The sequence below is a fragment of the Sturnus vulgaris genome, chromosome 5 (assembly GCF_052056855.1).
Source record: "Sturnus vulgaris isolate bStuVul1 chromosome 5, bStuVul1.hap1, whole genome shotgun sequence".
Taxonomy (NCBI): Eukaryota; Metazoa; Chordata; class Aves; order Passeriformes; family Sturnidae; genus Sturnus; species Sturnus vulgaris.
The window spans coordinates 50,248,684-50,260,568 of NC_142247.1; the positions used below are offsets into that span (position 1 = coordinate 50,248,684).

The 11,885-nt window shown below is 43.5% G+C and overlaps 1 protein-coding gene across 4 annotated transcripts in view; it reads right to left on the reverse strand.

Moving 5' to 3' along the window:
* TSPAN12 (tetraspanin 12) overlaps positions 1–11,496 on the reverse strand; it is a 39,326-nt gene extending 27,830 nt beyond the window's left edge. For 2 of the 4 annotated variants that reach the window (XM_088165703.1, XM_088165702.1), the window contains exons 1-2: positions 11,334–11,449; positions 10,852–10,988 (exon numbers count right to left, since the gene is read on the reverse strand). In XM_088165703.1, the coding sequence (XP_088021829.1) occupies positions 10,852–10,917 (66 nt within the window). In that variant the 5' untranslated portion in view covers positions 10,918–10,988; positions 11,334–11,449. Of the gene's footprint in view, positions 1–10,851; positions 10,989–11,333 lie in introns of all 4 variants that reach the window. The other 2 variants (XM_014892360.2, XM_088165701.1) reach the window with 2 other exon arrangements.
* Between the last annotated feature and the right edge of the window lie 389 nt (positions 11,497–11,885).

Consider the following 11,885-nt stretch of genomic DNA (forward strand, 5'->3'; position numbering starts at 1 on the left):
CAGTTTCCTGAATCATAAAATGAAAATAAAACTAACTGCATTTCAATTAGAAACCCTATAAAGCATTTGGATACCTAATATGTCAGGCAATTCAGAGGCATAAAGTCACTACACTTCCACCAGGACAGCTCCCACAGGAAGTAAATCCCCAAGACTGCACTCACCTAGAACTGCCACCACCTCAGTAGCAATGGATTTCTGTCACCTGGTGCTCGTACACTTCAGCACACCTGGAACTTACCAGAAGAAGCTCTGACCTTTGATTTTCTTGAGAAGCCAAACTCCAACAACACATTCAGAACCTACCACACTGTGACAGCACCAGCTCTGCTGCTGCTGTAGCAGAGGCACTGCTGGAGGACCAAGGCACTCCTCATTCAGTTTCACAGGGGCACCTAGGCCTGAACCACAGAAGACTCAGGACATCAGAAGCACCACTGTCTAGCCGAGGGAGTGAGTCCTAAGCATGCTGACTCTCCTGAATGCTACTGTCTTCATGAACTACATAGGGGTATGACAGGACACATCAGCATTATAACTTAGTTTCTTAAATCAGTAAGAAGTGCTAATCTCCCCTGTTGTCCTCAACATCTAGCTTCTCACATGCCCTCATATTGCCCTGAAGTTGTTTTGAAGAACAAGTTAAGTGGTTCAAACCTAACAGGGAAAGTCACTCTGTGTCCTTACTGGCTCCTTAGCCTGCAGCAAGCCCACAGCAGACTACTTCTGCCTTTAAAATTTCACAAGTCCCAGTAGCTATCCCAGAGCTTCTTCCTGGTGCACAAAGTACAGGCTCTGCCGTGGTTCTGAGTGCTGCCAGCAGAAGCTGGGTGCTTGGCATGCTGCAAGCACACTACTGAAAGCTAGTGCATGCTACATATTCACTCATGCTCTTTACACTCTGTGGGATCTGTTTTGGCTACTGTTACTGTGGAACAATAACAGTAACGAACATTTCCTATGGTACTACTTGCAGGAAGCTGAAGGAACAATGAAAACAAGATGACTGGAATCTCCTCCTAAATAAACTCCTCCCACCTATCTCTGAAGAGAGCATCGGGCAAGCATACCACACAAGCAGTCAAAAACACTAAAGACTTCAAGCAGCCAGCCTATTTTCTTGTTGTCAAAAGGCAAGTGGAAACATTTTTAACCTCCACATCTCCCTGAAAGGCCTGTTGATACACAGAGAAAAGCATTAGCTCACACATCCACTCTGTTTATGGTAAAATATTTAAGATATATTCAAGAAATTTAAGATATAATGGTTACTTCATTTTACAACAGTGGTGTTCAGAAGTGAGAAGTCCATCAAAACACTGCTCAGTAACTGCTAGTAAGAGCCAGATGATCCTGCTACAAAAACAGTACCAGAAAAATGATCACCTTCTAAGTAATATTCTTCCTCACATACCAGACTGGTGGACCTACTCCTTTTTGTCCATTAGGCACTCTCAGGCTGCACGAATTTTCTTTCAGCCGTCAGCACGCAGCAACACACTGTACACAGAAGCGAGAGGTGGAGCATTTCAAGGAAGGTAAAATTGCTCTTTCAGCAGAGGTAGGATTTGGCAGCATACTGAAGCATGCAGGTTACTCACAGACAACAGTGAGATCACAGAGCAACCAGGTAAAAGGCAGAGGGGACGGAAAGGACTTCCTAGAGACCAAAAGTACTGAGCAGAGTCCTGTCACTAAGGGAATCATTCAGTTTGCTAGAAGAAAAGGACCTGTGTGCAAAGGCAAATCAGGAAGGACAAGAACTTTAATTTCTGTTCTGTCTGCCTAAATTGAGTCTTCTCTACCTACATATATACTTTTACCCACATAAAATCCACGGAAAATCTGGGCAGATACATCACCAAGCTATGACCAACACATGGCTGTTAGACTTCTACAAAAATGTTTAATGACCACATCAGAGAATGTGACTCCACTTATGAACAGCAACTGGAAGAAAAGGACTGCTTCCTTTAACCTAGGAAACAAAACCTTCACCAATAATGTAACTACATGAATACCCTTTCAGTTCGTAAGAACAAACTCTCTAGGAAAGGCCTCTTGCATCATTCAGAAAGATTTTAGCCATTTAGATCCCCCCGGCTATTCTCATTTAGTATGAATAACTAACAATTACTACTGTTTCTTGCTGATGCAAATAACATGCGAGAACATTCCACCTATAAAGTGTATGAAAGCCAGGCTACTGCTCATTCACCTACCCTGTGCCTAGCATGATCTCACCACCATTAACTGCTTCAGATGTTGCTGACTTCTGCTACTCGGAAAATGCTCAAAAGATAGGTCAGCATGACTCTGAAAAAAGTGCAAGCACATTGCCTTACCTCGCTGCTACACAGATGTTACAAGATTACCTGTATAACAATCTCCTGTCAATCAAATTCCTAGTGAGGCACCTTTGGGCACCATATTTTCAAGAAAGTCCTAAGTGAATTATTACCCTGAATGACCTGAAAGTCAGAGGGCTGTGACACACTTTATTCACAGGCATGAGTCAGTAAGGGCCCAAGTTGGGGCAGCAGAAAGGCATGGGTCAGAAAGTGAAGACAAATACTCAAGAGGCTCCTCTTGAAAAAAAGAGACCCGTGAAAGAGAAAACTGGTAACTCAAAATAGCAACTCATCAATAAATTGATTACAAAAGGTGCATTTCACAGTACATAAGCCAGCAAGTAGCTTGGTAGCTCTTCACTAACAGGAAGAAATGATGGGGGAAAAGTTGCATCCCCCCAGCAGCAGAAGTGAGCCTCAGGGGCAGCAACACCATTATAGATGAAAGATGCCTTTGCAAAACCAGACTGTCCTACATAATGACTGATGTTTATTTTAGTGACAAAAGATTATCAAGTATTAGTTCCCGTCCATCAATCCCCTTGCTCACCTGCTTCATAGCCCCAAGGGAATCACAAGAACACAACACTGTCTGGCCGCCACAGCCTCCTGCTGACCCAATGTGCAGATGTGCTGCCATGCAAAAGCACTAAACGTTCTAAAGTGCCAGATGACGTCAAGAAAGCTCTAGGAACCCACCACTTTACACCACATACAGCACATACAGATCTTCAGCCAGCAGCACAGGAAGTCCATCAACACCAGCAGTACAACTGAGACCAGGCAGAAACAGTAACAGCCTCCCCAAAAACCTTGGTGTGCATTCAAACCAACCAGCAAGTATCAGCAGGCACATCACTGCAATTTACTGCCAAGTGATTTTCAAGAAGTCATGGGCAGGAGCAAGGTGCTGATTACAGCTATTGTTGGTTCAGTTGAAGGATGGTAAAACGATGGCCCCAAAAAACTGGCAGCTCTCTCTTCAGCCACTGCTTTCTAACTAATTTGTATGTAAAATACAGCTAAAACATGTATCAAGCAATCAGATGAAAGAACACAAGTTTGACAAATAAAATTGCTAAGATAATTTTCACATTAGCAGTAACATCATTTACCCAAAAAGTCTGCATTCAAGCTTCTCTGATGACAGCCAATCTGCTGTGCTGTAAATGTAATATGATAGTATACCATATTTATTTGCTGCATCTGGCTGCACAAGTCACTATGGGCCTAATTCTGAACTGTCACAGTATGTTGTACAGCCATCAACACGACACTGAGGAGTTCACAATGATGCCTACTGTAATACTCTATTTTAAATATATTTTCACACTGATTGAACATAGGTAATAAATTCTATCTTTATATATGAGCAATATGCATGCAATAATATATTAAACTTTCAAATTAATTTGTAATGTGAAGTTTTTAAAGCTGCTAGGGTTTGCTCAGACAACTGAATTATAATATCGAACAATAGACTTCAGCTATTAGGAACATCATTTCCAAAGCACAGTTTAAATTGTCTTTGGAACTCTCTTACGTAAATTAGACGTCAAAATGAAAATATAAAATCATCTGCAATTCATTAAGTATATATTTTAAGCCATTATTTTGAAAGTTTTACTCCAAGTGTGTCATAGGCCATATCTAAACTGGAAAATAAATCTGCATTTCCAATTAATAAATGAATATGGATTTGTGTCTTTAGGGGAGGATGTTGATCTTGCTTTATCCACACCTGTGTTCACCCTCTCATCGTTTTTTTTCATTCAAACATTCTAACACATTCATTTTACTTTTGCTCAAATTTGAGAAAGGGCTTTTTTAACTATTAAATTGGAGGAAAGATTAAAGGTACCTTCCATATCAAAAATCACTCACAATCATTTTTATTCTAACAGATGGGGTAAACAATTAAGGCCACAGTCTAATATCCACAATGAAACACTGACTAGCAGCACTATGGAGCAACCTGCTTTGCATAAAAAGGTTTCTGGCTACAAGGAAATTACTTCCAAGATATGACAACATTCATCAGAGTATGTTCTATAATTTTAGTTAAAAAAAAAGAAAAAAAGAAAAAACACAAATAAACAAACAAGCCCCAAAACACAAAATAAACCTTGTAAAAACCTTCCAGTTAAAAATTTATTTGGTAATCTGAGCTATGACTTACCCTTACACCAAGGGACATAGGGGATACATCACTACAAGGTCATGAGCATGCTGCAATGCTTTTACAGGATTTTCACTTTTAGGTTCAATATTCAGAAGATTGAACAAACACAGATAACTCAGATCCATGGATAAACAGACAGCTACATTTTTTGGTACAGAGGGACATGGTGGGGGGGGGCAAGAGGCCTTGTTTTTCTGTATTACCTGGCAAAACCATTAAAGTGTTTAGAGGAAGAAGAATTGCCTACAAAAAAGGGAAGCCCCATATTTCCTAAAAAAGCACCTTTTAGTCTATAGATATTCCAACGTTTCATTTTAGCTAGGCTTCCTACAAGGTTATGCCTTGGTCTCCCCTCCCACATCAGTAAACAGCTGAAGCATGTTCATATTTGCACTCTGAATATCTGAGTTTGCTTGCACAGCTGCAATAGTGAGTTAGCAACCTGCTCCACATTTTGCACAGGCTGGAACTCACACACTTTGCAGTAAGGCAACTGCTGGAGCACTGACAGGCTGCTAAGACGTCACCCTCCCAGGGAACATCAGCCAGTTTTTCAGCTGGTGGCTGTTCAAGGTGCCCAGAGGAAGCACAGCAGAAAGAAAGAGCCCAAGCATGCAAACAAGGCTGAGGTACAGTTCTACTGTGTGTCTGACCCACATCAGCCTCTGGGCTGTGTAGCACAAGGGTATATTAAAAGCAGAGTGATAAAGAAGTGCATGTATTTCTTCAACTGCCCTTTCTACAACTACACAGGCACTGGACTTCTTGTTAGGACATGACTTGTGCCACTTTTCCCTCAAAAGTAACCATCTTACTGTCAAGACATCTTCTGCTTTGGGGAGGAACAGGCATGTGCTTCTCATCACAGGTAATCCAGAGCAATGCTCACAGCTCAAGTAATCCAATCCATATCACATTCCACACATCACTATCATGATTATATGCCTTCATATATATACAATATACTCTTAATTTTGTTTCTCTGTGAGTTTGCTTTTATTCGTGGACAGTAGTCAATCTCAGAGATGCAAGCAAATTATTTTTCAACTCAGCATATATGTATGTAGATATATATATATATATACGTAAAAAGAGCATGTGTTTCCTATGATCCACAGCACAACACATTAGCTGTTAGTGCGTTTATACCTAATTTTCCTGTTTTACACATGAATACCCATAAGCACACAAAGATGATGAAAATGAACCTACATTTTTATTTAAAATCACATATTCCTATAAAAATGCACAAAATTAAACTGTCCCCTATACCTTGTGAAAAAGCTACAAGATATTTTAAAAATTGCTGTTTTCCCTATGAGCCTTGTCTAGAGTCTACCACAGCTCGAGATGATAGAGAATCTTCAGGGTACAGAAGTGTACTGGGCACAGGAGATTCATGAATAATTGGACAGCTACCTTCCACAAAAGGACATGTGAATTTTAAGAAAGGAAAGATATACCAGTACCTGCATGCCAGATGTACCCTTCCAGTTTGCGGTGCACCAGTATAAGCACATAGCTTGAAATTTTTCTTTCCCCCTGAGCCATGGACTCCCATCTTGTCAGCACAGGTTTGTGATTCATCCTCCAGGTTGATGTAATGCGTTCCACAGAGTTAATTGTGCGTATTACCAAAATGTGTCTGTGGTTCACTTCCTTCTGAATGCCAATTAAAAAGCGTATTAATGCAATTTTAACATTTGGGGTGGGGTCTGGGTTTTTTTCCTTTCCATTAGCACATTAAGCTACACGTTTTCAGGACAGTTTTCCAGAAATTCATCCAGCAATTCACAGCTGATATGCCATTCAGGGTGAGCCATATCATCTACAAAGATACTTGGAATAAAAGGTTATATAGAGGTAGACACAACGCTGACTTACGGCTGAAGTCTACTTTGTTAGGACATAGTCTAGTAATGTAAAGATATTGTATAAATATTGCAGCCTAAAGATGTAAAAAAGTAAGAGATTTCTCAAATACCAGAATTAAAAATACTTCTGGTCCCTTAAAACTCCTCCTATAGCTTTCTCTGTTGAAAGCATTCCTTTAAAAAGACAGCATATTCCCACAGAAGCCACAGTTATTTTCTTTATACTAAGAATGCTATGAAAATCAGGTTTTAATTACACATGTCTAAACTGCAGTTCCTAAAATCAGAGTACATTAGCCTAAAACACAGTTTTTACAGTGCTACAGGTATCTGGCCAGGCAGTGCTCATTTCAGTGGATATTACTTGCCACTTAAAACATTGACCCAAACTCTTCATTCCAAGTATCTACAATTTCCACCAAGAGTGGAATTCAAAACGCAAGAGAAAAAATATCTATGCAGAATCTGTTTTCACAGAAGGCAGGATAGACTGATTTCTTTCTCGTGTCACAACAAACTCGAAAAATAAAGCAAAAAATAGTTTCAACATATGCATTTGAAGTTGGAAAAAACAGGAAATAAAATATCACTGCTTCCAACCACCCTTAGTTACTTCCCAGCACAACACTCATATTCACTTGCTCTGAGTTCTCAATTAGTACACATAGGCAAAAGTAGAAGACTTACATGTGCAAAGTACTCAAATGGAAAACTAAAGGGAAACTTGCTCCACTTCCATTTTATGTGATATTCTTTTAACTTTGTTCACAAACACAAGCTCAAGATAGATGCAAACAATTTCCACTACCTGCCAGAAGTGTTTATTTGGCTGCAATTGCACAAGTGAAATCAGATGGTACTGCTGAAGGAAATATTAAACACTGTTCAACAGAAACAGCCTATCCCCAGGCAAAAAAAACTCGCGCAGTGAAAGAAAAGCGGCAACATTGCTGTCTTGGCTCAACATCCACTGACACTATTAATCATCAGTTAAGAGATCCTTACCACCTGCGACACAGTCAACTGCAACTTACAACCTTGATTTGTCTGCAGCACTACAGTACAGTCATCCTCAATTACAACTGACTCAACAGCAGCAGCCTCTGCCTCACATGCTCACCAGGAAAAAAAAAAAAAAGTTGTTCATTTTCTCAAGACAGAAAGTCTATACAGACACACAGACTTTTTCATGCACGCTTCCTGCCATGTTATACTTTGCTTTCCTTCAAAAAATTTGAGAAAATTGATAAAGTTATTGTGTTGCTCTTAGTTGCATTTACTATCACTATCAGTTTATCTATTTCAACTATGAATAACTTTTTAAAAGAACATACACGGCTAAGCTGCAAAGAACAGTACTGTACATCTCAAAACTATTGCTTTGCTTAATCTCCTACTACTGTAAGTAGCCAGGAGGCTGAATTTTACCTGTATTCAGCACCATTTGCTAGTTCCTGTTGTAGCACAGCCCACAGGGGATACTTGCACTCCAGTATCTTCTGTGATATGTCTATGCCATTACTACAGGCTGACCACCTTTTGTGACTGAAGATCTGCCTAGTATAAATGCTTGCAAAGGTGGTTTGACTAGGAAAACGACCACAGCAAAATACAGAACAATGGCAGCACTGCAAATCGTAGATTCTGTGAGGACACTTCATACTGTGCTCAAAATGAAAGAGGATACTCATGTTACACCCAGGACTGCTACTGAGCTGGGACAGTGTCAGGAGCTTGCCAATCCAGTAAAGGAAAGGGTTCTTCCTTCTAGTGGGGAAGGAAAAGCCCTGCAGTCTCATAAACTGCATAAAATATATTTGTAAGCTATCAAAACTAGATTTTTCCAAGTCCCAACACACATACTATCTAGATATAACAAAGACCAGTACTATCCCTAAGAACAGAAAAATAGGAAGCAGTAGGAACACAACTTCCCTCAAGAACCACTAAGACAGGCTGCTTAGCTAAGCACTAAGCCTTGACCACAAAACACCAAATCATGCATTTTTGGAGATCTTCTCTTTTATTAGGCTGTCCAGAATTTAATATACTAGAAATAGCAGTGTTACAGAACATAGAATCAAGCTGGATCCTTCAGTCACGCAAATTAAGCTAAGAAGTGATGCCCATTTATATATATATATATATATATATGTGTATATATATATACACATGAGGACTGCAGAAGAATGAAACCAAATGTTAACTGTAGGATTTAGTCTGAAGGATATTCCTTGCCCAGGACACTGTCAAAAAACCACTGCCAAAAAAAATATTAGAAGACTGAGGCAACTTCCACTGCTATGAAGAGATGTATGCTCCACTTGACCATGGAAAAAGCTTCCAGAAGGGTATCATCAGCTCTATGACCAGCGTCAGCCGCTTAACCAACAACTGTTAGATTATTGACAACAAACTTAATTCCATCTTGTAAGAATAAAGGCTTTCTGCAAGTTGCAGGTCCTGAAGTACCAATCCATTCACTTCCACAAAACCAGTGTTTTTCCGGAGAAGTGAAGGCAGTAAATTTACTGGTTCATTATAAAACAGGATTAACCACTATGAGAGAGCCTTGGGCTTTCAGCTGATTGCTTATGGATTATTTACACATAAGCAGACTTTAGGTCAAAAGTGACAGAAAGCATTATGAGCAACACTTCCTGCCTGCCTCTCTCTCTCATGCCCACAGAGGTACATCACAGCTCATCAGCTGAGCTCAGTAAAAAAAGTTTCTTTTCAAACAGAGCACATAGCTGTAAATTTACAAACAATACTGTGGAGAATCTACAGGGATAGCAGCAGAGTGACTGATAAAGTTCTCTCACTTCTCTGCTTCCGTGGGCCTCGGAAACAACCAAATAATGCAGACAGCAGTGTTTTGCAGCCACCATCTGCATTTTCAGTTTTTCATCAGTATTCATGATGAGACCAGCCACTTGTGTTACCTTAAGGAGCTTCACATGCACTAGTTTATCCTCACCAAGCTGGCAATGACAAATCCCGAAGTTCCATCACACACACTAGGACAGCTGCAAACAGGACACACTTTGAAGCTTACTTCAGACGTTCTAAGAGCTTGACAGTCAGACCTTACCAGACAGTGTCCACTGACTTTTGCACAGTTTTATTCAGGACTTCAAAGGCTTCATGCCCTCAGCTTGAACAAAGCAATCCTTTTTGCACAAAAACTACCTTTCTGTTCCAAATGCTGTTTAACAGTTTTCTCTCTCATTCATATTCTGATTTCCACTTAGTTTTCAGTAATCATGGGACTTCATCTCAATTCCAAAGACTCTGCAATGGCCAGGAACACCTTTCACTAAAACAGGTTACTGAAAGCATGAACACTTCCAGGGATGAGGCAGACAAAGTTTCTCTGAGCAACCTATTCCAGTGACCCACTGGTACCACAGTAAGAATTTCTTCCTTTATAACATGTAATGTAAATCTACTCTGTTTCAGTTTGAAGCCATTCCCCCTTGTACTGTCACTACATGCTCTAGTAAAAAGCCCCTCCCCATCTTCCTTGTAGGCTCCCTTCAGGTACTGGAAGGCCACGAATAGGTCACCCTAAAGCCTTGTCTTTTCTAGGCAGAAAAATCCCAATCCTCCCTGCTTTTCCTCGCAGAAGTGCTAACCATCTTGATGGCCCTCCTCAGGACCCATGCCAATAGGTCAATGTCCTTTCTGTGTTGGGGATCTCAGAGCTGGATTTAGGTGGAAAAAAATCAAATATAAACTAGGTTTGGTCCCAGCACATATATTATCCCTGCATCATTCAAGTCTACAGCACCTCAGGAGCCAGCCTTTATAAACAGGTGTGCGATGTCAGCCCTTTTGTCTTACCCTTACCATACACAGATCTCCTCTATTCAGGTGAAAGAGATTTCATTCGTTGCAAATGAATGAGGACTCTGAAAATATCCATCCTGCTGTTTCTTCAGAGCTCCAAAAGTTTAAGGAACAAGAGGTGATCACACCCACTTGTGCTGAGAGTGAGAAACCCTGCTGCTATAAATACAGCTTTGACTAAAATCCTCAAAACAAAAGGGGCCTTGCCTGCCACTTAGGATCCGTCCACTGAATGCACAAAAAAAGACTCTGGGCAGACTCTTCAAATACCTTCGAGAGCCTGGAGCTCATCTTTGGTCACAGGATGCTCTGAAACTCACCCAGTCAAGAAGCCACCTGAGAATATTCCCCAATTTACGTATTACAGGTACACAAATTCCCACAAGTACGCCTAATTCAATTTTACTTCCCAATAGTTTCCAAAGGCATTTTTCTCCCCAGTAACATGTACTCCCTTGCGGGAGCCGCCTGGCATGGGGCCAAGGGCACCAGGGCGGCACCTCCGGCCCCCGGCCCAGCGCGGACAGCCCGCGGCCGTGCCCGCCCTGCGCCTCCGGGCCGGCACCTGCCCGCCCCGCGTCGCTGCACTCACCCAGAAGAGCAGGTTCAGGGCGTATAGCAGGCAGCGCAGGCACTTCACCGAGTCCTCCCTGGCCATGGCGAGCCCCCGCGGGACACAGCCCCATCCTCTCACCACATCCTCCCCCCTGAGGCCGGGCCGCCGGCGCCCTGTAGGGGAAGAGGGGAAGAGGGGTGGGCGAGTCCGCCTTACAGAAGGAACCAGCGCGCAGGTGGCGGCGGCGAAGCCGCGCCAACCCCGGACCGGCCGCGCCCCGCGGAGACCCCCGGCAGCCTCGCTTCCTCTCCCGCCCCACCCGGAGACAGAGAGGGGAGAGCTATTCCCATAAGAATAATAAATCCGCGGGCAGGGAGAAGTGGTGGGCTACCCCAGCGGCACAGCGGAGCTGAGGTGAAGGCAGCACAGGCACGGGCCAGGGACTCCAGCTCCCTCTCAGCTCAGGATAGAGGTGCTGCCCTGGGGAGGGAGGGCAGCGTGGGACAGCGGCCACTTACCGCCCGGACGCCTCCCGCACTCACTTACTCCGGCGAGGACTCATGGGGCCGGGGCGCGGCAGCGCAGCGCGAAGCCGCGGCGCCCATGCCCTGCGGCGGGCGCAGGGGAAGGCCCGCTCCCGGGGAAGGTCCGGCCCGGCCCCGCGGCCGTCCCGGCCCCTCTGCCCCGCCCGCAGCGCTCCGCCAGCCCGCGGCACCCGCACCCCGCGCATGCGCCGCCGCCCGCACGGTCCTAGCGCCGCCGCTAGCGCGATCCCGGAGGAGGCGGCTCCCGGCAGGGCTGTGTGCCCTCGGTTCCCCGGCAGGGCTGTGTGCCCCCGGCAGGGCTGTGTGCCCTCGGTTCCCGGGCAGGGCTGTGTGCCCCCGGCAGGGCTGTGCCCTCGGCCCATATCGTCGTGCCCGGTACCCCCGTTGTGGCGGGGCTTCGGAACTGGTGACTTTTTTTGCTTCAGGAGCGATGTTAAGCAAAGGGCTCACTGGAGTTGAATGACACGAAACCCCCTCTCTTGTGACACGTTGGGTCAAGGTGGGAAATGCCACATGAAACACGTT